We start from the raw sequence: 26,814 nt of genomic DNA, 5'->3' as shown, positions 1-26,814 counted from the left end.
TAACCAAATGAGTAAAAATGGTCTTCAAGCTGCCCGGCAGCCATCCCCCGGAAGGAAGCGGAAGAGAGATGGAGAGAGGTGCCTCCGTGGCTCTGCCTTCTTTGAAGCCAGGTCACGACATGGCTGCACATGCGCGTGTCCTCGCCCAGACCTCCCAGCTTTTCTCAATGGCCTTTTAGCAGGAGGTTTGACTGGGGGCGGGGCGAGTGGGAGGATGTTAATTGCCTGCTTAGTCGAGGCCTACAACTAACTGTACAAGGGGTGGGGGGGGGCGGGGAGGAACCTTGTCACATTGTCACTGCTGAGATTTTACTCTTCTTTCCCGTCCCATTATCTGCTTTAAAATCCTACGACAGTCTCCCGGGAGGGCTGCGTGGAGCTCAACTTTAAAACGCTGATGAACACGTGAGTGAAGCGGAGCCCCGCTAGCTCGCTCACCCAGACGCTCTCTGCCATAGGCTCATAGAGCCCAGAAACGAATTCACAGCAGATGCTGCTTTGCGGTGGGGGAGGACGGAGCATACACTTAATGGGTGCGATTAGCAGAGAGGAAGATGACCTTTCTAGCAGGCTGGAGTTAACACCCAGAGTCTGAGCCACCCACTAATGACACGCTCAGTATCACAACAAACAAACGCACGCCAACGTGAGGCGCAACACACACAGAGGGCACGGAGGTTACACCTTTTTGTACGTCCTGATGCAAGGTGATTCCGTTTGGTCTCAGGGTCAGCAATCTCATGAATCTGATTTACAAACATAGTATTTTAAAAATGGCATCTTTGCAGGATTCTAGGAAGACTCGTGATGCGTACAAGAGAGCAAATCTCTCGGCCCCTAGACATGTCCTCAGGGAACAACCAGCCATATAAACTTTGCCAGACAGAAGGTGCTGAGCACAGGGAGGGACGAGAGGAAGGGAAGGACAACTGTCAGGGGATTGGGACAATTTGCTCCCACCATTGCCTTACCGAGACCAATTTCATTGAGCTGAAGTCCATAAGGAGAGCCGTTTTTGCTTAAGAATGCTTGGAAAATCTTTTCTTTGGCTTGGCCGATGGTATCACAGTCGAGAACGTTGACCGAAATATTCCGACAGACATCTGCACTCTCGTTTTCTGGGATTTTTTCAAAGACGATGTTTAATGCCTGCAAGAATACAAACAGGTTTCTGAGTCTATTAGATAATTGCAATCGGAAAGGCATTCATAAAAGACACAAACCCTGGCGAGTCCTAACACCTCCAACAGCACATTAGCAAACACCATATCGCATTATACCGCTTTCATCTTCTCTCCATAATCCATTTTTTTCAGGGATAATGGAAAGGAAAACAAAGTTAAAACTCTCATTATAGAGCAAGCATTGAATAAATAGAGTAGAATGTATGTACACATAAATATTCTAAAAATGGTGCTTTCTAATTTCATCCTCAAAAAAAAAAAAAAAAAAATTGGAAAGATTCCACAGTAGATGAGGGCAGCATGGTGATTATCTGTTTTATTAGCGGGACCACAGAGTCCCAGAAGCAAAGTTGCAGGTGACAGGAGAGGTTGCGAGGTCCCTGTATTGATCGTGCAGAAGAGGTCACTTTTTAATATGCAGCATTAATTACAGTAACATCCATCTCCCCTCTACTCCCAACGTCTTCAGCCAGTTTCTGAGCCCTCATTAAAACACTGAGCTCCCCACCCTGTATTATTATTCTTGCATTAATTACTCTACATTTCAGCCCATTACTTAACATTTTGTCAGTTAACATTCTCCCAGTGCAGCAAAACTTCAGAATTAGACTAATAGGGGAAGTAGGGCCTTTGTGCGTATGTGAAAACACAGAACGAGGGTATATTTCAAAACGAACTGTAAAGCAATTTCAAGTTTACTTTAAGAACAAAGAAAAAGTTTTACCTACTACCAATCCTCAGGGGAATTGATTCAGGGACGAGCTAAGAGTATTTTGCAAATAGCATAATGTGCAGTTTAGATTCTAAGGCACCTTGGTCTTCATGGAGTCAGAGGGACTTGGCGATGATGTGAAATGCACAATTATTTAGTGTTTTTGAGCCTGGCTTAATGAGGGAATGTAAAACGATCAGGTAATGGGAGTGTTAAGAAATGAAAATACCAACAGTATGGAAAATAGGGACCTTTAGGATTACTGCAACTTTAAAATGGGTATAAAAATGGTAGCTGCCTCCTGGTGTTGTGACGGAGATTATTAAGTGAGATAATGCGTTCAAGGGCTGAGCCTGGCTGCTGGGAAGGGCTCAATAACAACAACAGTAATAATAACGTATTAACTTGTTACGATTATTATCAGTGTTAGCATTAGTATGCCTTCATCTGGAAGCATTCGGCCCACACTGAACAGCCCGGACGCCGACTCCAGGCTCAGTATCGCTGTCAGAGCGAGGAGGAAGCTGCCAGCAGGCGGACTCAGGCAGGCTCGGGGCTTTAATCCCAGCCCACTACAAACCAGCCGGGTGACCTACCCGTCCGTCACTAACTAGCTGGGTGACCTCTGCATCTCAGTTTCTCACTGCAAAGTGGGAACAACAACAGTAACTGCCTCCTGGGTTTCCTGTGATGATGAACCAAATTACCCACGTCGCACTTGGAACAGTGTCTGGCTCAGGAGCCCTCGGGACACTTGACTTAGGGACCACGGACCTGGGCAGAGGGCTGCCGGACCCGGGAAGGTTCTCAAGGGCACGTCTTCTCTGCGATGCTGCTGTGTCTGAATGTCTGTGTCCCCCTAAATTCACGTGTTGGAATCCCAACCCCCAAGGTGGTGGCACGTGGAGGAGGGGTCTTTCGGGAGGCGACTAGGTCGTGACAGCCGGAGGGATTAGTGCCCTTTAAAAGGGGCCCCAGAAAGCTGCCCTGTCCCTTCCACCACCTGAGGACCCAGCAGGACGGCGCCATCTGTGAGACGGTGGGCTCGCACCAGACACTGAATCTTGACCTTGGACCCCCAGCCTCCAGAACTGAGAAATGTTCCCCAATTTATGGTTATTTTGGACTCAGACACGAGCCTTTAAATCTTGCCCCCACCATCCCGTTTCTAATCACGCAAGAGGAAGCGTTGGTCCCGTCCTGACCAAACGATTACAACCCTGTATCAGCGGGAGCGCAGCTCTGAGGCTAACTCCGGTGACTTCAGCCTGGCCTGTGCGTGTCTTCCCGGAAGCCGCTCCCTTGCCCACTGCCAGAGAACAGTGGCATTCTGGGCCAGCCACCCGCTAGGAAGGGGGTCAAATGCCCGTCTGCTCACAAAGGAAAAACAACAAAACACAGACAGGAGGGAAAGCAGGGGCACTGGGCGAGGAGGACAACCGCTGGGCAGACTGTCTGGAAGGAACCGGCGTGCGAAGCCTCGCGCCACAGTGTCCCCACCTCGCCTCCCTACTCTAGCGGTGTTTATCGGGGCCTCTGGGGCCAGACCCTCTGCCAAACGCATTTCCAGATGTACTGCTTTTAATCCTGCCAACACCCAGGTGAAGGCAGTGGTAGTATTATTACCATCCCTGCTTTAGAGCGAGGGGACGCAGGCCCCAAGGGGCTGAGTAACTTGCTCCACGACACAGCCAGTCCGCGGCAGAGCCAGGAGCTGAAGCCAGACTTGTCTCACGGCAGAGCTGGCAAACGCACCTCTCAGCTACGCTGTCCCCCCGCACCACCCTGGCCCTCCCCGACAGCCCAGCGAGCCCCTGGACCTCCAGGAACGCTGTCCCAGACCAGGCTGCAGGCAACGCCCTAAGCTAGATGGCCAACACGAGGGCGCGTCCCCGAGGGGCCGGGGACAAAGTGGGTCAGTGCCGGACCCGCCACTGAGTCTGCCTGGGTCTCGCCATCTTTCTCCACCAGTCGGTCTCCTCAAGGCGGGGAGTGACTGCGATGAAGCTGTGTCACAGGGGTTCCCAGAGCTACAGAGGCACGGAAAGCACCTTCTAATCAGAGCCCGGCGATCCCAGCCTGTTTATAGGGACTGGAGAAATACCATTCTGTTACCACCTAAAGGGCACTATTGTCTTAACAAAAACACCTCCCTATAGGCAATAAATGTTCTTTTTAAAAACATAACCCAAATAATAAAAAGAAAACTGAACTGGATGTAAAATCATGTAAATCTGCCACTGCCTGCACAGCTAGATGGGTGGAAAAGAGGTAAAAATGGCAATTGACGGAGTCCACGGGGAATTCTGAGAGTAAATTCAGACACAAATTGATTTGTGTTCATTTCTTATGCTGCAAACACTGAGTGCTCAAACAGCAGCTTCCCGAAGCGTCGGTGGAGTCGAGGCTTCGGCGTTGGCCTCTTAACACCCCGCCCTGCCCGGGGAAAGCACACCAGGGCTCTCTGTGACCGGGAGAGGTGCCCGTCCTAGATCAGACCGTGACATCGCGGGGTCTGCCTTCAGCCACCACCTCATGTCGGGGGAGACCCCCCAGTGAAAGCACCGTCTCTCCAGCCCCACTCCCCCTTCACAGCCCACGTAGCCAGAATCTTCTCTGTGCCCCGCTTGGTGTTACAGTCCTTGTTCTCAGATAATTCACAATACATTCGCGAGACAAAAGCATCACCTGTGAAACCACCATCAGGTGTAACTATCACCTTCAGTAAGAGCAGGGAGGGCAGGAGGGCTGCGGGCCTGAGCGCCAGGCTGCCGTATCAGACCTCCTGGAATCGTCCATTCTCTGCCACTCTCAGCCGCGGGAGTGTGGGCAAGTCATCTCACCTGTCTGGGCCTTCAAATTCTCATTGTTCCTATCTCAAAGGAGGGACAGGATCACTAAATAATGACATGTGATACTAGCCTATTAAGGAATACTCTGTATGTACGAAGTACTGTTTTAAATGGATGTATTAGTATACATAATCTCAGAAACAACCCTATGAGGTAGATTCTTTTATTGTTCCCATTTTACAGATGAGAAACTGAGGCACAGAGAGGTTAAATAAATGGCACAAGGTCACCCAGCAAGAAAATGGTAGACCTAGGCACTCTAGCTCTGCGTTCTTCAACACATGGTGATCCTGCCTTTCAAAGTATGAGAATGTTTTGTAAAGAAAGCAAGGTCCAAATCTATGGAATGGTGTCATACCCACAAAAGGCTAAAGTGCTCCAAAATGTACACAGGTCTCTTTCCCAAAACTCTGCCCCTCTGTTAAGAGGAACTGCTCTGTCTCTCCCTATTTCCTTGACGTGAAAGTGTCCACAAAGCTGGGGCACCAGATCTGGTTGGTTGTCCCAGCAACAGCCGTCCCTCCTCCTCTGCTCACAACAGCCAGTACGAACAGCAGTTAGGCCCAGCCTAGGGTAGGAATCGTGATAGATGGCCACTCCCCTCTCCTTCGCCAGGGACTGGTCATGGAACCCAGCTCTCTGCCCAACACCATGTAAAAGCAAAGTGTTTCCACCCCAATGAAAGGGAGAGCAGTGTTTGGGGCTTTGGCAGCCATCTTGTGACTAGGAGGGCAGGGCCAAGGGGGACAAGGAGGTGGTGACCAGGGCTCTGATACCACTGATGGCTGGCCTGGCGTTGGAGCTCCTAACCTCCAGCTTTCTGCTCTAAGATATAAATTCCACACTCTTAATATTAAAGGCACCATTAGCCCAATGTTTCCTCACTACTGAAAGCACTAAACTGACATGAGCTCACTTTGTTGATGCTGGGGTAGATAACACCCATTTATTTTGCACCTATTGTGTGCGTTGTAGATACAAACTAGAACCTGGCACTGATCCTGCCTGGGAAGTATGAGCAGACTAGAAGAACGATGGGACATACTCAACAAATTCTAATACCAGGTAGAATATGGTAGGTATAGATGGAGTGTTTTATGGATTCAGAGAGATCACCTCTAGCTTGTAGAGGAGTTTTCAAAGGGAGAGAAATCAGGGAAGGCTGCATGGAGGAGGGGGCATTTGAAGAGAGTCTAGAGAGGACCTATAGCACATGAGGGAGGCCTCTGGACCACAGCGACACCTGGCTTCCAGTCTCTAATTAGACTGGTGAGCATCAAGCTTCAATCTTTAGCTCAGGCTGCCAAGTCAGGAAGCCTAGAGAAAGAATCCCACTTCCTCTGGTGGACAGGAGTGGGAGATCTTGTAGACCATGCTTGTGCCTTTCCAAAACCACCACCTGCCATCTGAAAGAGAAACTCTGTACTATTATTTATAGAAAAAAAAAAAAAGGTGAAGAGAATGCTGCTCTACATTTTTAATAATAGCCAGCACTTATATGAACACTTACCATGTACTGAGAATGAATTTGCAATTTCATTTAATCCTCACAACTGCTCTGTGAAGTAGGTACTATTATTAGCCTCATTTAACAGATGAGGAAATTGAGACACAGAGTCGTTTAGAAATTTGTCCAAGATCCCAGAGCTACTGGAGGTCATAACCAGGATGTGTCCAGACTCTTAACTGCAAACCCAGAAGGCCACACAAGGTGACAAACCGCCTAAGGGCGGTCCCCATCTGCCCGAGGTTTTCAGTCGAGGCTCTCAGAGGCGGCGGCCTGGACACAGACAACCTGGTGGAGGAAGCTTGACCTCCTTACCCTGGCTTGGCCACAGAAACCACCGAATCTGGGGCACCCTGTGGCCCAGGTGCCACCTACAGACACTTTTATTTAGGTCATGTTCATCCAGCATAAAGACGACATTTCCCAGCCTCTGCTGCTGCTGGGTGTGCCCAGGTGACCATGGCCTTGGCTGATGACATTAAGTGGCTATGTTGTGTGGCAGCCTCTGGGAAACTTCCTTAAAAGACATCTGGTGACCATCTGTCCCCTTTTCTGCAGCCTTGCTAAAGCCCTGCTGGCTGGAATGTGGAAGGAGGCTGGGGTGATCACACACTCAGGCCACGGGGGAGGAGAAGCTGCCCTACCAGGCCTGCACTGCCCACCCTAGAACATCACGGGGGGAGAAATAAGCTTCTCTGTTGCTGAAGCCACAGGTATCTCGGGTCTCTGTTCGGTGCAGCTGAATCGCATCCTAACGGCTTGGGAACTATGCCTATGATCGTTATTAGAAGGGTAAGACTACTGGAAAATGCACAGGCCAGAAGTACAGGGAGGGGGCCAGGACGGAAGGGCCTAGTCCTTTCGTACCATGTCACCAACCCCAACTTCTCTGGGGTTATTGTTCAGGCATATCATTCTCACCTCCTCTTCACATCCATCCAGCAGTGGGATATTGCCTGCCATAGATTGTAAATGCCCAGTTACAGAGTTATATGGAACATTTTTAACATGAACATTATGCACACGGGCACTTAAGAGATGCTTTTCATGACAATGGATTTAGCTAATCAACTCCCCCGCATCACCCATCGTCGATAAATAACCAACCAAAAAGAATGCTGAGGAGACACTTTCTGCTTGGAGGACCTTCCAGAAAAACAGCTGAGAACAACTATTATAAAGAGAATGAACACCTACTCTGTGCCAGGCAAGATAGCTAGACGCATTATTTTCTGACTTCCTATCAAACATACAAGCTTAGGTTTTTATCATTGCCTGTTTGCAGATGAGGAAACAGGTTCAGAGAGGTTGAATGACTTGCCCGAGGTCACACAGCGAGCTAGTAAAGTGGCTGAGCCCAGATCCAAACCCAAGATTTCCAGACTCCAAACCCCACCCTCATCTGTACTGGCCACACAGCACAGGGACAGACGACCACACTGCCATTTCACTAGTGGTTTGACCTATCGTCCCTTCGCATCATTTGGCAATTTCAGGTATTGAGGAGGCAGAGACAATAAGGCTGCGGAGGGCTGGGAGGAGGAATCAAGGGCAGAGAGCAGGCATTTGCCCACGCGGGAGGATGACCCTGCGGCTCATTCGCTCCTCAGCCCCCGTCTTGGCTGGGAAGGGCCGGGCCGCTGCCGCTTCCTTTCTGAAATACCTTCCAATGCCCAGAAAGTAACTGCAAACGAATTTATTACAAACCAGCAACTTTCTCATAAAAGACCTTGGAGCAATAATTGCTTTCATTAAATAAAACCTATAAAATGTATTTCTCATTTTATTTCAGAGCCAAATGAAAGTCAAGAGAAAAGTCTGGTTTTCAGACTGAATTAAAGAGAGAAAGAGACAAGAAGAAAAGAAAGGAAACCAGTTTCAGAAGTTCGGCGGAAGCAGCATGAACCCGGAGTTAGAAGTGCAAGTCTCGGGGAAGCTTCTGATCTATGGTTCTTTCCATGCTGGAGTCAGCAGCCTGGGACATCCCTTGCGACCTCCCGCCGAGCTGCGCCTGCCGTCCACCCCCACCTCCTTTAACCCCCCCCTCTTTCCCCTACGCCACGGAGCCACAGCCCACAGCTTCCTGGGCCAAGGGGTTTCGCTCCCCAAACAGAAAGTGGGGGCAGAGGACAGGGGAAGGGGAGCCTCTTCCACTGGAAAGAAAAAAAGGGAATGGAGAGAATTTCCTCCCATTTAAGTTTCTCTCAATTTTTCTATATTTACTAGCATTTGTCCATCCTAGAATCAAGTGAGAAGAACTGTCTGATGTAGCCCAAAATAACTGATTTCAGTCTTTGCATTTTCTGTTTTAATTTGTTTTGGCAAAGTGCCCTTGAGTTTCAGGTTTGCGGAGGGAGGTACCGCATCTCCACTGCTGTGTCCCCAGCAGGAGAGCAAGGAGGCCACAGGCCTGCCCGGGTTGGTGGGAGGGAGGACTCTCGCTGTTGTTCTCTGTTATGGCAAGCGCTAGATCGAAGGCCAGAAAGCTTTCTACAAAGGGCCAGATAGTAAGTGTGTGAGTCTCTGAGGGGCACACGGTCTCTGTCGCAACTACTCCACTCGGCCACTGCAGCAGGGAAGCAGCCGCAGGCAACAAGGAAGTGAACGGGCATGGCTGTGTTCCAATAAAACTTTATAAGAATAGGCAGGCAGGCCATTTTATTAGGGTACTAGATCTGCGGTCCCCAACCTTTTTGGCACCAGGGACTGTTTTTATGAAAGACAGTCTTTCCACGGACCGAGGGTGGGATGGTTTCGGGATGATTCAAGCGCATTACATTTACTGTGCACTTTATTTCTATTATTATTACATTGTAATATATAATAATTATACAACTCACCATAGGTCGAGGACTCCTGTACTAGATAAGAGTGCCCTCAAATGGAACAATGACTTTGACAATGCCAAAAAGACAAATCTAGAAAATGCTTTCTATTTCCACCGTGATTTGCGACAAGTGTCACCCTTCTTCTCAGAGGTACCAATGTAAATAAGGATCCTAACAGCGAAATAATGGAGTCACATTTGAGCCATAAAGAAGGAAATTAAATACTTTTCTATTTAGATAACTAAATTATTTTCTAATTCCAAGATTATAGGCGTGAGAAGAAAGGGTATGAAGAGGAAAATCATTTAAAACACCCATTAAACCTTAATTTTTCATTTTCCATGGCTTGCCATCAACTAGGGAACGACTTGCCTAAAATGATTATAAAAAATGGTTTCAGTCTTTGATCAGGAAGCTCAGAAACACTATGAAGTTGGTAATGGTTTCAGCATTATTGCAAGTCATAATGGAAATGATTTGTACTATGGTAGAGAGAAAAAGAAAAAAAAAAAGCTGGAGAATTGTTAATTAACTTCACTGTTTCTCCACCAATGCTAGGAGTATTAAAAACAAGATTGCTGAAGTACAAACATCAGGATTTAATGAACAATGGGATGTCATTGAAGTAACAGAGAATGACTTGATCGGGACAGTGGGTCGTTTAACTACAGGGATGATGGATCTTCTGCAAGGACGGACTCAGTGGAACCAGAGGGGCTGAGGAGAGGTGGGGAGAGATGAGAAACTCCTCCTAGAGACACCTAGGGCTCTGTTATATATGAAATATTTTATTAAACATGATTGCCCCCAAATGGTAACCACTGGGGAAAGAGACACACTTGGGTGGGCTGGCATAAACCTTCAATAAATCATAATGGAGGCATTAATATTTCTGCAGGCATGTACCTGCGCTTTTTCAAGAATTTCTAATAATCTTAAAGACTTTCTTACAGATATGAGAACGAGGGCAATAATACATTCGTTGGAACACTATTTCCCAGGGTGCCAAGATGCTATCTCTCAGATACAGCAGATTGGCGAGCTCATTTTCTGTGTTTAAGGGTTCAAAAAACCACCTCACGCTTAGCTTTGATTACAAGTCAGACTTCTCTTGCTAATTCAGCACGCTTGCTACGAGTTATTGGTTTTTCTCATCTCTTCCTGAAAGGGAAGCAAATGTCCCTTCTCCCGTGTGGGACACTTTCCTGGAACTGAAATCCTCAAGGCTTCACTAGCTCCTCCAAACTTTCAGGCGACCTGCTCTGCTCCTGACGCAGTGCAAGCTGAGCGAAGGCCCGAGATTCTCCGTCGACGGAATCGAACTTGTTCAAAATTTTGCAAAGGGGAAATAAAAACAGCAGAGCAACAGGTCTTATTCCCCCCTCGCTGTCCAATGTGAATTCCTAGCTACGTAAGGAAGACCACAGTCCTGTGTGTACCATCCTCCCTGCTGCTAATGTCAGGGAGGATGCTAGCATCAGGGCAGCCTGCCTCTCTGTCGCACCAGCCCGGAATGCCCAGCTAGAGAAGGACGGCTTCTCACTGCACTCGAGTACCTATGGCTCGGGGGGGGGGGGGGGGGGGGGGGGGGGGGCTTTGCTTAGACTTGAGGAAAGAGGCATTTTCCTCCCAAGATGCAAAGAACAAAACATTACTTCCCAGAGCCCATTTGTTAGTGTAATGATTTCACGTATGAGAAATTGCCAAGATGTCTTTATGTTCTAGAAAACACCCCACACCTCAGGGAAAACACATCCTAATCTTAGAGGCGTGAAACCTAACTTTTAGGTTGCTAAATGAGGTGCCGTCCTTCTGAGCATTTAGCTGAACACGAGTTTTGGGGGCTGTTTTTCAAACATGTCCCTGCCATGGCACCAAGGCTCTGTCATTTCAAGTTGTTCATGGGGCTGTTCTTGATTTTTTTTTTTTTTCCTGACTCTCCTTGAAAGAAATCGCCCCCTCTCCCCCAACACACACACACACACACACACACACACACACACACACGGAATCAGTTTGTTCAGCACACCTTGGTTTTCAATTACACAAACCACCTCAGGCAAATTTGGGAAGTCAAGACTAGAAACCACTGGGTACTCTCGCCTGGGAGGGGTGGGGAGTGAAGGAGGGGGAGGAGGGAGAGGAGGAAGGCAGAACATCAGAAATGTGGTGGTTCAGGCTGGAGAACTTGCCTGAAAGGAAATGAAAAACCTTAAATTTTTCACATCGACCTTCTGTTAACATTTTGTCACACAAGCAGGGACCGGATCCTGCGCCTTCCTTACAGCTCTAGTATAATCATCCTCCCCGCCCCCCCCAAAGAGGGGTGGCAACAGGCCCCATGAAAGACATTAAAAATTATTTTTTGAGGGCAAAGCCCCTAAAGCAAGGGGCCCATCCCTTTTCTAGTCTCAACTCTGCCGGCAAATTCAAACCTGAAAAGGCAGATTTATGTGGATTTCTGGAATCCTAATTTTCCATTACCCTTTTCCCCGGGGGCTATAAAGAAAAAAAAATTTCAAGAGTCAACGTGAATTTCTTCAACATCAAGTAACATTTTGATGATGAGTTGAGTGTTAACAAATCAGAAACACATGGTCTTAATTGACTGTGAAATAAATAATGTTTCAAAATGAAAGGGAGAAAAAGTGTTCAGATGTAAAGCATTAAAAAACGGCTCAAACCTCAGAAGTTGCCTCGGGCATCTGACTTCTTCCCCCACTCGAATCCCGGCTTCTCCTTTCCTCGCCTTCCTGTTTGGGCTCCATGTTTTCACGAAACTGAAACACAGCCGGATTCCCCACCCCAACCTGTGTATTCACTGGCAAATGTTTTTCTTTGGGGACTTTTGGGGCTTCTAAAACGTTTTAGAGTAAAAGCATGCACATCCTGGAGGTAGGAGGCAGGCCCTTGAATTTGAACACAAACCCAGGATCACTGAAATGACAATCAGCAGGCCCTGGGGCAAATTTGTCTTTCGTTCTCCAAGATATCCAGAAGTGTTCTCCATGCTGAACGCACAGCAGAATTATCTGGAGAGTTTAAAGAAATATATCCATGCCTGGGCTCCATCCCCAGAGATTCTGATTTGATCAGTCCTGAGAGAGGGCCCACGCACCCGTATATATCTGGGTCTGCATTTCTAACAAGTGTTTGATGGGATCTGAATTAAACGGAATAGTTCCTTACAGAGCATTCGACGTGCCAGGCGATGTTCTAAGTGCTTTATACAATATTGATTCTTTTAATCCTCACAGCACCCCGTGAGATGGGCAGGCACCACGGTCATCGTCTCCATTTTACACCCGAGGAGAATGAGGCACAGAGAGGTCTAGAAACTTGCTCAGTGTCGCACAGCTAACCTGTGGCAGAGGCAGGATTCAGCGTCCATGCTCTGAACCACCATACCAATAGTTCTTAAGTAGCATTAATAGCGTCAGGGAGCTGATCAGAAATGTGAATTCTCAGGCCACAACCCAGATCTACTAAAGCAGAAACTCCAGGCGCTGCCTAGCAGTGGGTGTTCAGCAAGCTTTCTAGGCAATTCGGATGCATGCTGAAGATCGAGAACCACTGCACCCCACTCCACTGCCTCTCAGATGCAGACGGGTGTACCCACAGAAGTCAGAACACCGAGAAATGCTGCATTTCGGCTCGGCTTCCCGTCTCTGGGACGGCGGTTGAGCAGGGTGCCACTTCATCTGGCAGTGACTGAGAACTTGAAACAGCTGCTCTATAGACTGTTCTCCCACCAGCGGGCAGAACCATAACACGGTCCACAGCACTGTGGTGCCTTCTCCAATTAGGGAATGAATTCTTCCCGGATGACAGCGCAGTCCTCGCCGTCCAGAGCAAAGCCACAGGAGACTCGGCTCCCTTAATGAGCAATCTCAAACCCCACTGTAATCTTCTCCTCCTTCTCCGCTAATGAGACTATGAAGCAGCCCAGAGTCTCCTGAAAGCTAAAGATCAACCCAAGACACAGCAATCTCTTCCCCAAGTCTGTCTTAACAGAAAAGCATAGAAAATTCCTAAGTCATTCTGGAGCTACTCTCCATGCTTGGCTCCCTCTCCAAAATTCCTCAATGTGCCCTAAATTGGGCTCTCTCTCTTTAGGAAGGGGTGGGTGGGGTGGGGATGGGTTAAAAGGAAGTTCTCAAGTGGGTGAAAGCCTCCAGCAGCCAGGCAATCATCTTGCTGTAGTGATTTACAGTCTTCCTCTAAAAATATCTATGAGATCACAGTACATTAAGTGCACGGCGACACCAAACATTTGTAACTAATCCATGAAAATAAAGTAAGGGCGTCGTGTTGCATGGGGAACGCGGTGGAATTTGTCTTGTGTTATCGTTCTAAAATAAGACGGCCTCAATTTGGTTGAAATATATCTTCACACATTGTCTTCCCAGAGCAGAGCCATTTGAGAAATTCTGATTGCAATTATAAGTGCTGAATAGGGAGTACTTTGCATTTCCTTTGACGACACTGAAAGCTATAAGCAATCCTGATATTAAAATCTTTGGAAATTGATGAGTACCCCAGGCACCATTACAATATTTTCTCCCCCAATCCAAGTAATTAAAATCTATTATACGAACACGTGTTAATATTTTATCAACTACTGTTTTTAATTAACTAAACGCACGAGGCCTCCGATCGTAGGAATGATTTCGTTCCATTGTGAGTGACCCATCCCCACCTCCTCCCCCACTCTAATTCCCAGCCAGACTTGTTTCTGAGTCTGTATGGGGACCTTTCTGGAAAACATACCACGGTACTGAACTCCGGCACCTGCCACAGCAGCCAGTCTTCGTTAAGGGTGTACAGGGCTTTGCAAGTAATTACATCCACGGGACCCTTGTTAATTTTCTGGTTCAGTGTCGTCACCAGCAAATAGAATGGCTCTCCAACAGTCTCCTTGGAAAAGACGCAAAAGCGACAGTTAGCTTTCTGTGGAATCCACTGCACTTTCCAAAGAATTAAAGTTTCCGTTTATGGCAGTATGACAGGAGACAGGAGGCAGTGTTTTCTAACAATCAACATGAAACTCCCAAGAAAAATACACATTGTCCCGCTTGGGATTGGACGCAGAACTCAGAAAACCTCCTTGTGTCCCCAACGCGAGTGCGTGTCTGCGCATGTGCACCCATTCACAGCGTTTGGAGTCGACAGCAACAAAAGTCACACAAAGCAGTCCCGTCACTATTTTATATTTAAACTTACATATGGTAGGCTAAGAGTCGTTAGCAGGCTAATGCCTAGGAACAACTAGTAGATGCAGCGTTTACAATCCTAATTAGTCACTTTTTTTTTTTAAGTACACCAAAGATAAATGACAATTTTAAAAACGCACAATTGGTAACAGATACCTGTAAGAACATTTTAGACATTTACCAAAGGGGATGGTTTTGGGGGTTGACAGCATTTCATGAAGGAAGTGGCCTTCGGTTCTACACTTTGCAGCCTTATCTGCCCGCCCCCCCTCCCTGTAGGGTGGCCTTGTCCCGGGAGCTCCCAGACACACCCTACACTGTCCCCCGGGGCACCTCTGCTGGTGCTGGGCCACAGACGAACTCCGTGTCTTTTCCCTGAGCCAGAGCCAATTCCATTGCTTCTAAGGCTTTTCCCAAACTCGAAGGCCAATCCTGATGGCTTCTTTCTTCAAACTTAAAGCCACCTGCACCTTTTCCTGGAGGGGGTGGGGCTGCCTCCCTTGCTGTTGTTTGTCCCCTTTCAGATTTGCAGCCACGAGGTGTGTGTTCCAAAGGACCGAGCAGCTCACGGGGCGGCTGCGTGTCGTTTCCACCGCATCCCCCAAAGCACGTTGCCCTGGGTCAGCTGCAGAGCATTTGCTCAGCGATGAGCCTTCCAAGATCAGTGGAGATTAGGCCCATACGTGGGGGAGGAAGAACCGTAGCCAGAGTGTCAAAGTGCCTTGGTGACAGTGAAGAGCCCACCCCGTGTCTAGGGCTTGAAGCACCAGTTTACAAAGTCCAGCTTTGAAAGGAGGATTCCACTGAATCTCTTACCTGCTCTCCCTTGAACAGGTAAATTACCCAACACCTCTTTTAAATCCCTTGGGATGCCACCCCCACCCTGTTTCTTCCTTTATATTTGTGCCCTCCCCGTCCTCTTGCCGCCTTCTGCCACGCTGCATACACCGCATTCCCACACGCCTTTCTGGCTTCTGTCCTACCGATACATCCTCGAGTCTCTTCTTCAGTGCAGGACAGAGGTAGAATGTTCAGAAATTTCCAAGGTAGGGAGGGCAGTGGGACTAGTGCATGCCATTTCATTCTCATGCAAAACTTCCTTTATTTAGTGGCTCACAGCCTCATGGCTCCCTTCTCTTCCCCTCTAGCACCCCTGTGATGTCCTGACCACAGGACTAGAACCCGACTTCTCTCCTGCCCTCCAGCACCAACTGGAGATGAAGCCCACAGCCCTTGTATGGGGGCCACCTGTGCCTGCGGAGGCTGGAGTTGGCGGGGCAGGTGGGCTCTCTCCTGGGCTGTGGAAGGGACAGCTGACTCAAGGGCCCTGGCTGGGAATTCTCCAGAACTCTCCAGAGTGCAGCCAGACTGAGACCAGTGACATCTGGTCCTGCACTGCTGGCCAGGCTCACGGTTCTAGGCCTTGCTCATCACCAGGATCCCTTGGGGCTCTTGCTAAGCATGCAGATGCCTGGGCCCCGCTCCAGGCCCACGGAACTGGCGTCTCTGAACATGAGGCCTGGCGTCTGCAGGGTGTGTGTAGTGGTGGGGGGGGAGTGTGCCGATGTGTGGCCGACTTAGGGAGCCACAGGGCCATGAGGTTTCTCTGTCACCACTGAACACAATTTCTAGGTCAGAGCTGCTGGGGACATGGCTCCCCAGCCCCAGGGCCTGGGCTTAGGCACTTTAACAGAGGAGGGCAGGCTCCTTCTTCTCAGCACCCGGGGGTGGCTAAGAGCTCTCAGATCCTGGCAATGACCCACAATTACTGTGGGACCTGGGGAGAGTCACAGCTGTGTGCCCCAGGTCCCCCATGTGCAAAATGGTCGCAGAGGTACTTACTCCCAAGGACTGTTAAGGGGATTAAGTGAGAAAAGACAAGCAAAGCTCTTAGCGTGACTTCAGGCACAATCACTAAGTGACAGTTATTTTACCCACAAAGCTGGAGTCTTGGGCGGGGAAGTGACCTGGAGGTCGCGGGGCTGGTGCTGCTCACCTGACATCCGACGTCCGTGGGGCAGGGCAGGAGGACTGGGGCTGTCGGTGTCCCAGCCCCCCTGGGGCACCTGGCGGAGGGACAGCAGGCCCCTCCACACCAGAGGGAATTACAGCACCGAAAGCGAAAGTATCGCTGGCTGGCTCCAAGCCACTTCCTCCCTGCGAGCTGTGCCGCCCCCACACCCCCCGGAGTGTGAGAGACATTCTTGAATCAGCACTGCGAAATCTTGACCCAGAATGCCGAGCTCGAGGGGGCCGTTTGGGCTTGGAGCCCAGATTTCCCGAACACCTCACCGCTTAAAAGCCCAAAGCAGCCCCTGAGAGCTCAGAGCAAAAATCACAAGGTCCCGGTAGAAACACCTGGAGGAAATTTAATGCCAGTGACCACGCCCCTCATTTGGTGGGTGGGAAACAGATGCCTAGAAAGAAGGAGCGGTGCCCAGAGACACAGCTGGCTGGGCCGAGACGTTCTAGAGCCCAACCCTGCTGCTTCTAACAAGACTCCTAGTCCAGTGCTCTCTCTACTACTGCAGGAGCTTTCAGATATAAGGCACGCAGAATTACCTGGAGGAGCCTGTGAAAACTGTGGATTACGGGGGCCCCACCTCCAGAGCTCCTGAGTCAGTGCTCCAAGGGACCGGCAGGCAGGAGTTGGCCTTTTAACACCAAGCCCAGGGGCCTGGCTCAGTCCTGAAGCCTGTTTAGCGGCAGCTGTGACGCTGTGACTAGAGCAACAACAGTGGGAAGCAAAAAACATTCGCCCCAGAAATAACTGGCTCCACACCTCCCCAATGCGTATGATGCTTTATACCAAGTAAACAGAAAAGGAGGCAGATTTCATTAATCTTAATAAAATGGGTATTGCCTTGGGAGAGGAAGGGGTTGGTAAGAAATAAAAAAAAAAAATTCTGTGCATCTACTTGTAAGATTGCATTAAACATTAAACTAGGCACAGTCTATTTAAAGTGCTGCTTTTGGATCTAAACTTAAGTAGCACTGTTAAAACCTGTGGCATAGCAGTGTATCTTATTCAAATTTTAATTGGATTTCAGAAGTAGCTACAAATACACAATTATGCAGGTTTGCTGGAATCTGGCTGGCTGGTGAAATTAAGGGTACAAACCTGCACCAGCGGCCTCAGAGGGCTGAGCAAAGATTGTGTTCAACAGGACACCCTTATTTCACATTAATATTTTATAATAGTAATGGGCAACGTTTGTGGAGTGCTTCCTCAGTGCTGAGCAATTGCATCCATTTTCTCATCTGTGCTTCGAAACAGCCCTAAAACATTCTTCTAATTCTACAGGTTATAAAACCAAGTAAGTGGTGAAATCTAGACCTGGACCAAGCACTGGGTTCCAGGGTCCACTATCTTAACCACTGGAGTCTGTGAAAAGTTTGCATTCAAAAAGATTTTGAGGTTCAATTAGGTTACAACCACATTCATATGGCAACTCCAACAGAGTGAACTCGAGGGGCAGGCAGGTCTTTGGGGACTTGCTTTAATGTGGAAGGACTGGTAAGAATTGATTGTAATTAGCTTACAGGGTATGGTAGGTAATGGGTTTTCTACAATGCTTCAGAGGGCCTGAAACGGTTTGTTCTCTCCAGTATTTGATATAGTCCTTCTTCTCGGTGCATTTTCTTAAATGGGCCAGCTGGGCTCCGGGTGTTAATTGATGTTAAGGATGAGAAGGTGAGCTTGCTTGAAAAGTCTCACCTGAGGAAATTCTAAATGATTTACATTTGCATAGGCCAGTTACAGCAAAACCAATTTTGACTTTTCCCCTCTATGCACGCACTTCACCAAGACTAAATGCAGCTAAATGCTGACACCATGGAGCATTCCGGACTTATCCTGGCAAAGACATCTGGTGGCTGCTAAAAATAACTGCCTATTGTCTTACCTCTGACACTGCCCAGGGATGTGACACTTACCCGAAGAAAACCAGAAAGGCAGACGGACATCCAGTTTGTGAGGAGTTTTTCGACCACAGACTCTGTGCGTCTTAGCATAAGTTTAGGTTGCATGTTACTGGACTGTTCCATCAAGTCTCTGGTCAGCACTTCCAGGATGCTGGTCAGGTAGACCAGCTTGGTTTGCAGTGCAATGGTTAAGAAGGAGGCAAACAGACACCTGTTTCAAAAGAGAGCCTGGGTTAACCATCAGCTGTGAGGTCGGCCGGGCGCGGAGAGTAGTTTCCGTGGAAGCTTGTGGGCAAGGGGGTGGGGAGCTGTCCTGTTGGAAGCTGTTTTTTTCTTTTTTTCTTAAATGTTTAGGTTCTGACCGCTTCTGTCCTCAAGCCTTAAAACCACACATTAATGTTAACTTCAGGATGTTTTCTGTGTTTTCAGTACTTAAACTAGAGTGGTAACAAGAAGTGAGTCTCTTTCCCAAAATTTCAGGGTGTTTTTAAAATTAAAAATAACACTTCTGCTTTTTTGATTTAGAATCTATGTGGGGTTTTTTTTTTATGGTGTTGGAGTTTTTCAGGGTTTTTTCTGGTGTGTGTGTGTGTGTGTGTGTCTTTAAACTAGAATTTGTGTTGGGAGCCGGCCTGGTGCCATGCACCTGTAGTCCCAGCTACTCAGGAGGCTGAGGCAGGAGGGTCACTTGAGCCCAGGAGTTCAAATCCAGCCTAGGCAACATAGCAAAATCCTGTCTCAAAATTAAAACAACAAAAAAGAATTTGTGTTGGGATGGCATGATCTGAAACGGAGCTACCATGGCTGCGTGAACACCCAAACAGCCTCTGGAAAAGTGCGTGTTCTCAAGATACCAAGTTCAGTAAGTGGTTTGGAAATAAAATAAGGGGCTCAGGTTTTATTTTCTTTACTTAAAGGCTTTCAAAACATCAAAGAATTGACTACTACCTGTCCTTCACTGAAAAGTTCTTCTGCTTTTCAAGGGTATGGATGACAGTAACAAGAAAACTTTTATTACAGATGAGGGCATCCAAAGCTGTGAGACTCTCATTCTTGTTATTGGCATCTCTGTTCTGGGAAAAAAAAAAAAAAAAGAAATATATAATATAACATAATACGATATAATATAAAAGTTTAAAGTTAGAAAGTAGATCCACAATGGGTTTTCCAAGACAATGAATTATTTAATATTGAATTCATGATCCAAAAAAACCCACAATAAAAATTCAAAGTAATAACAATGGAGATGATGATGATAATGACAACACTATGAAAATCAGGCAGTCACTGGGCTAAAAATGAAAACTTATAGAGACTTACATGCATATCTTCAGTGAAGATGTGTGTGAAGCCACCTGACTGAGAGGAAGGAGACACTTTTATTATTCATAACATCCAAAGGAAATGAAGAGTGTATTTTTGTTATAATACCCAAGTCCGTTTTAATAAAGTAGAGACACTATTTGCTAATCTGAAGAGCCCCTGGGCTTAGGCTCGCTGCATATCCTCTAATACATAATAAATATTCCGCTCTCGAGAAACGCCAACGAATTGTGAAAGCCCCTAAGAAGAATAATTATCATGGCCTAAGTCCCATTTATGGTAGATGAAGGTATCATCTCACATTTTAAAAGAATGGACTCAAAAGTTAAAGAAGAGGTCATCGATGAAGATTATGCAAATGGCAGACCACTCCTCAAGCAATTTACCTTCTAAGGATAAATACTAGATTAAGTTTTCACAAGTCTTAGCTAAGTAGCATCTACTGTCCCCATACACAATGCTACTCCAGAAGGAACAGAGTGAGGTGGTTAAAAGCATAGAATCTGGAGCCAAACTACTCGGGTTCCAGTCCGGGTTCTATCCCACACTCGTCACACGACTTTGGACCAGTTACTGAACTTGTGTCTGAATTTCCTCATCTATAAAATGGCGACAATAGCGGTTTCCACCTCCTAGGCTTAGTGTGAAAATAAAATAATTTGAGTGCATAGTAAGCGCTCTATGTCAGCTATTATTGTTGTTTTTTTTATCCCTAATTTATGGCAAACTAGACCACCATGTTATTACCCTACTGGTTTCTAAAACTACTTTTATGGATTATGCTAAGTAGCTCCTGAATAGAAACTTTAAATTTGAGGTTTTTTAGTGTATCGTAAATCTTATGGAGTTGATTAAATTTTAAAAGTATGTTGAGTAATACTTGAGTCAACAGAATGGAAATATAAACTCAAACATTCAGATTTTTCTTTTTTTTGTAATAATTGCAGTTTTGAACTAATTTTATATCTTAGTAAATCTCTTCTGCAGAGACATTTCCTTCATAGTTTCAAATCTGCTAGCCTGAGCAAAAGACCTCAAACTATTTCAGTCATATTCTCCCCTAGTAGAAAGCAAAACAAACAAAAAAAAAAAACAGAACCTAGGTTTGCATTTCCTAGTTCTTAATCTTTTTCTACTGAACTGACTTCATGTACATGGACAGTCGAAAGGGATGGATTCTGAACCTTAAATACGGAAACACCGTGCTGGCCTTCTGTGTTTTAAGGCTCTGGCTCTTTCCTCCTTTCATTTAAATTTCCCTTTTCCTGCTTACCCTTATTCTCCTAGTTTCAGCAAAACAAAGAAGAGTCAATAGAATAAAAAGTCAGGCTTTAAAAGCCAAAACCAAAAAGCAGGGCAAAGAACCAGGGAACTGGCGCTCCCCTGGTCTCCTTTGCAAACCTACAATTTCCTCTGGGTTTCATGCCTGTTGCCATCTGGCAGGTGTTGATCCCGCAAGCCCCCCAGCCCCAACCTCCAGGCCTGCAGGATCCGGCTCCCAATCAATTAGTGAAGGGCCTAATTATGCATGGACTTCTCTGCAACCTGGAATGTATTTCAAGTGGCATTGTCCTATTATAATGTGTTTCCCTGTTCTCTCTATCTTAATTATTATAAATTCAATTTTGCCTTAGGGTATTCTTGATAGGGTTCTGACAAATTTATGCTTGTTTTTCCTGGGTTCTCTCCTTTAATGACTTCTCTTGACTTCAATTTTTATGGCTTTCCCAGTTGCCTTTCAAGATTCTACATAACCTCGAGTTAAATCAGTTTGGCTCCTTGCAACTATCTTCTAAAATAATGTAGCATTGTTCCTGGGATTTTTTTTTTTTTTTTAATTTTGAAACACTCAACTTGCAGCAGTGTTCCTTTATATTCATCTCTCTATCTCATTCTTGATTACCAAATTTAGAAGATAGGAAAATTTCTTTTTCAGGCCACAGATTACTCTATTCAGCACTCAAGGGCAATCACTAATGTAAAAGCCCACACAGTACTCATGGTGATAGTCAAAAATCTCCGTTATTTTATTGCTATTAAATTCTTAATGGGGATCTCAGATAGCTGGGAAATAGGACTCGTGATGCAGCCTTTGCAGAGTCCCCGCACAGTCATCCTGACTCAGGGAGCCGAGTGGCCCTCCCCAGGCCGTGTTCTGCCACAGAAACGCACGCGGTGGCAAATGGCAAATCCTGGCGCCTAATACTCTTGGAGAGTAAGCTAAGGGAAAAAACTTCACACGTATACAAAACTAAAGTCTTATTTATAGCCTTTTTGATTTATAGTACTAAGGCTTGGACCAAAAAATATGGTGGGTGTTTTATGGAGGTATCCCAACCTCCAGACACAGCGTTACATATCATGGTGTCCACTTCTGGAATTATAGTGAAGCTGGAAATTGCTTACTGCATGTGTCTGGGTTTCTGAACTCTAGGCTTCCGGCCAAATGCAGTAGAGAAGCTTCTGGTAAGGTGATACGAACTCTCCTTTGGCCTGGAGAGATTTCTGGCTTTGCTTAGAAGGCGAGATTTAAATATGATAGTCAGGGTTGGTGCGTTCCAGAGGTTGGGCCTCTCTGGGGCCAACCATTCTGGACCAGGAAAACAAACAAAGGGCGATATGGCGGAGCTGGGGTATCGGGACATGGAGGTGATGATACAGAGGATGAGTGTAGCTCACCAAAGACTCGGGAGGGTAAATGAAGGAGGCTGAGTGAGTGGGTGAGAAAATGGAGGTGTTAGAACATAGGTGAGACCAACAACCCAAAGGGTTAAGTAGACTACTCTTTGGAGCCCTAGAACAAACTAATTAATCAGTTTGTGCAGCTATTTCTACTAAACGAGGATCATACAAACTGATCAGCTGAAGAAAAACTGCCGAAGAGAAGCACAAACACTCTACATTTGCTAAAAATGTCTGTTTTCAACTCAAATCCCATCTCTGTCTCCTTTCCTCCCTTTCGGCCGGTAGTACTTTTCATTTACAATTGACAAATAATAGTGAATAATCTAGTAGCTGCAATGTAAGTCATGCAGATAAACGCAACAAATTGGCCAGCTCACAATTTATTGATTTTTAAATAAACTAGCTCACTTCCCAGCTACACATTCAGTTCTAAACTGGGAGTAAAATAAAGCAAAAGTCATCACTCTGAACTTCCGTCCCTCCTAGGTTTTTGTTCCTGGACAAAGAGTAATTGCCAGTGACCCATCACGGCATTATGCCCTAATCAATGCAATTAATAATTATCCTCCTCCCTGCTCTGCTCAAACTTAAGCCACGATTTTGCACCCAGCATATTACCCACAGCTGCCTGGGAAGCAAATACCCGTGTTGACAATAGCAACAAGCACCTTCATTATTATTCAAGACTCAACCTTAGGAATATGATCAATGCTCTTTTACCTCAGGGAAGAAAGTTCTCAGAGCAAAATGTTTGTAGTCAAGGAAGGGAACAGTTCCAAAACTATCAACCACATCCAATTTATCCATCTGCAGCTCAGCAAAGCCTGCAAAACAGAATCCCAAGAGCAGTATTTTAACTCAACAAACAATGGATAAGATCTTCTGCTGTTTTGTCTAACACAGAGTGTGACCTTGCTTTTCATTAAAGAAGAAACAATAGATAATTACTTGGTTGGCTGCAGAGAGGAGCTGAAATAAAACACAAAGCCAGGCCCCAGCCCCGCTGTTCAGTTGTCTTCTGTTGCACAAACAGTTCTCATTACTGTGGCCGTCTCCACGTAAGCGTAAGAAAAAATAAAAATAAAAAAGCCTTGTTTTCCTACAAATAAAATTTTGGAACCTACCATCACGTATCTCTTTCCGGAGCTCACTCTCCAGGAGTTCCAGCTGTTGACTCTGTTTGCGACTCAGCTCCTTCGATTTGTACCTGGTCACCCCCACGGCCGCTAAGAGACACAGATGCTGCGTCAGTTACAAAAATAAATAAATAAAAACAAAAGCTAACCTTTCCAGTTCTTTAACAAAAAGAGGTAAGGAGAGAGATCGGGAGAGAAACAGAGAGAGGGAGAGAGAGAATGAGAATAGAAAATAGCATTTAAGAGCTAGATTTTATAAAAAGAAAAGTTCCCAGTGAGGGAGGTCACTGGAGGGGAAGATGCTAAAATGCAACAGGAAAAAAAAAAATCCACTCATCTTAAAAGTGAAAACTAAATCAAATAACCTTCACTTGTAACCAAAGATCCCAGTTGGCTGAAAAGTAATGAAACAAGCCAAGTTTCCCTACAGCCACAGCCACTTACATTGTTCCATTCTTTTTAATGTTTCTAAGCATCCCTGGAGAAATAAAGTTGTGTTTCAAATGCAGAAAGGAACCACAGACCCACTGCTGGCTACACAGGCCAGACGTGCATAGACCTGATGCGGTGACATGATGAGTGAGCCACAAGGAACCGCCCCCTTCTCCCCAGTCTAGATATTGCTTCTTTCTCCACCTCATCCTGCTTCCAACTGTGCCGCAGAGGCGGTAAACCAAACTGATTTGGTGCTTGAGTTCAAGTTCCTGCTCTGCCATTTCTAGCTGTGCGACCTGGGTTAAGTTCCTTAGCATCTCTGTGTCTGCTGCCTTCTCTTTAGGAGTGCCTACCTCACTGTGATGTTGAGAGGACTGTAAAAAGTAATTCACAGAAAGCATTAAGAACTTATTTTTTAAAAAGAATAAGTATTCAACAAACAAAGAAGTTTCTCCTCTTTTAATAGAAATTACCTGACAAAAGGGCTCTGCAGTCAGTAGATGTGAATAATGCTAGAGGAAACAAAATTAAATATGGTTCTTCACTGGACCACTTTGCAAAGTCAATGGCCTTAACTGTGCCGTGCATTGTGCATCTCCAAGAAAGGTCAGTGTATGCAGTGATTCCCAAACTTACTTAACTACGGAACCTCTATATTCAGGAGCACCACTTGGGACCATTGTTCCTTAGGCTGCACTTTGAGCAACACTGGCTCATGCACGCAAACGCTTTAACTCATCTCCTCCAGCTCCAGAGACTTGCACAGTTATCAGCAACATAACAGGTATCCAAAGAACATAAAGTAAATGGATGCGGGAATGAATGAATGAGTACATGGAAGGAGATATTAGCAATTGCCTCTATTAGCCTAAAATGTTAGAAAGACAACATCTATGTTAAATCAAGAAATATGATGTGCTATTTGTTGATGGAGAAGAGTTCCTTTTTCAATGAACGATGGGAGAAAATAGACTTCAAATGAAAAACAGCTCAGAAATGGAGTCACAAATGGCTACATAGATGAGTTCAATGGCCTGGGTGGAGACACTAGGGAGTGGTGCAGACTGTGGTGAAAACCCAGGGAGCACATGCCCTCTCTCCAAGGGGTAGCTGCCACTTAGCATTTGAAAATTCATGCTATGGAAAAAACGGGTTCAACAATCCAAATCTTCCAAGTTTTTGAGAGATGTTTTAAAATGTGAATAACTCATTTTTAAATGTTATCAACTACTTAATAAGCATTAAAAAAATGCTATGCGGGCCAAACAAAACATCGGTGGGCCGGATTTAGTGAGCACCACCATGGGAGCACTGTGCGTAGATGAGTGAGCCTTGGAACACTTTTAGAGATGACGTAGATCACTCCTTTAAAGTGCGGTTCTGCCAGGAAAATCAGCATTGCAGAGAGGGTGGAGGGGCAGGATGAGATGACCAAGTCCTGGGAGTCCAAAATCCCAGAGGACTTGAGAGAATAATCGAAATGTCCCTTTGTCATAACAATTCAAAGGAATGGGAGAGCACAGTGGATTCTCTCTCTGAAACACCCAGACACCATCTCTGTAATTCAGCTTTTTATTAATGAACCATCTGAAAATAAAAATGTTTAGAAAGCCCTCAGCGTGTACCTATTAGTCCTCTCCCAAAGTTTTGATTTGGGTTTTCATCCATTAATACTTAATTGAAGCAAACAGCCCCTGAAAGCTAAAAGTCTGCCTGCCTGACAAGGAGCCCCAGGGAATAATTTCTCTGACAAAATTAAACAGGGCACTTACCAAAAATGACAATCACTAGCAAGACGGGAAGCACAATCAGAAAGTACCAAGTGGAAGGAACCGATTCCTGCTCCACGTAGAGCTCCAAGTTTCCCAGTTTGACCTAATGGGACAAACAGTGTCGTTAGACCCAATTGAGCTGGGTACCACATTAATGGACATGATTTTTCCTCTCAAATGGTTTCAAGATACAAAAAGAAGTGGTGAGCTAGGTAGGACATTTGAGTTCCGGTCCCATGGTCTGGGGCCGATTAGCTACGTGTCCTTGGGCAAATCAGGAACATTCACTGTGCCTCAGTTTCCTGATATGCCAGTTGAGGTGTGCTGGGCTAGACCTACGGATTCTAAACTTGGGCTCTCTTTGAGCTTGGGGTTTGAAATTGCAGCAGTGGGTGCAATAAAGAGGTAGTAACCTAAGGGTGAAAAGCCCCCTACCCTTTATTCCAAGGGAGCAACTCAACTTTTATCTTTTGTACATCTGTGCTTCTCGGCAGGCCTATGTTGAATGAAGCATTTTTTTGGCAAAAACCAGTCTGGTGACTGACTGGATAATGGCTGAGGGCTTTCTCCAGTTTTAGCATTTTTTTTTGGTTATAAAAATTTCATAAAACTTGTAAAGGGAAAACCTCTACATCAAGCCTCATTTTTCCACTGATGCACAGACAAGTGTTAAGATGCGTTTCAATCCTTGGACCCTCCCTGCCCCTGTGGGGGCATCTGAGCAAAGAGGCCAGAGCAGACTCCGGATGCAGACGCCCATGTTCCCCACCCAGCTTCGCCAGCTGCTCTCCTTCCCGGCTGTAGGACGTGGAGGTGGGTACTCAGCCACCCAGTCCTCAGCCACCCGGTCCTCTCTCTCCTCATCTCTGAAATGGGCTGTTGACAGTGCCTCTGGGGAGGCTGTCGTGGAGACTAAATGCTCACGGCAGCCTGCTCAGAACTCTCCTCCGGCTTCCCAAGCACATGAGCCACGCCCTCGCCATGCCCACAGGGTCCTCACAGTCTCCTGCTCTCCCCATTAATTCTCTAACCTCCTCCAAATATTTTCCCCTGCTCTTTCCACTCCCGCCACACTGGCCTCCTCGTTGCTCCCCAAAACACCCCAGGGAGGCCCCTGCCTCAGGACCTTTGCAGCCTCCTTTCCCTCTGCCTAGAGCACACTACCCCAGATGGCCCATGGCTCGTCCCTCCCCTCCCCGAGGTCCTAATGCAAATGTCCCCTTCACAGGCAGGCCTTTCTGCC

The 26,814-nt window shown here is 46.5% G+C and overlaps 1 protein-coding gene across 1 annotated transcript in view; it reads right to left on the bottom strand.

Annotated features, from left to right (window-relative positions):
* PLXNC1 (plexin C1) overlaps nt 1–26,814 on the bottom strand; it is a 136,671-nt gene that overhangs the window by 23,023 nt on the left and 86,834 nt on the right. Inside the window, exons 15-22 of the mRNA XM_069490067.1 lie at nt 25,572–25,674; nt 23,353–23,454; nt 22,949–23,052; nt 19,541–19,579; nt 19,169–19,293; nt 18,233–18,431; nt 13,854–14,000; nt 972–1,149 (exon numbers count right to left, since the gene is read on the bottom strand). Of these exons, the coding sequence (XP_069346168.1) occupies nt 972–1,149; nt 13,854–14,000; nt 18,233–18,431; nt 19,169–19,293; nt 19,541–19,579; nt 22,949–23,052; nt 23,353–23,454; nt 25,572–25,674 (997 nt within the window). The remainder of the gene's footprint in view (nt 1–971; nt 1,150–13,853; nt 14,001–18,232; nt 18,432–19,168; nt 19,294–19,540; nt 19,580–22,948; nt 23,053–23,352; nt 23,455–25,571; nt 25,675–26,814) is intronic.

Source organism: Eulemur rufifrons, chromosome 16 (assembly GCF_041146395.1).
Source record: "Eulemur rufifrons isolate Redbay chromosome 16, OSU_ERuf_1, whole genome shotgun sequence".
NCBI classification, from domain to species: domain Eukaryota; kingdom Metazoa; phylum Chordata; class Mammalia; order Primates; family Lemuridae; genus Eulemur; species Eulemur rufifrons.
Note: the sequence above shows the minus strand (reverse complement) of the source record. Positions and strands in the feature narration are given on the sequence as shown.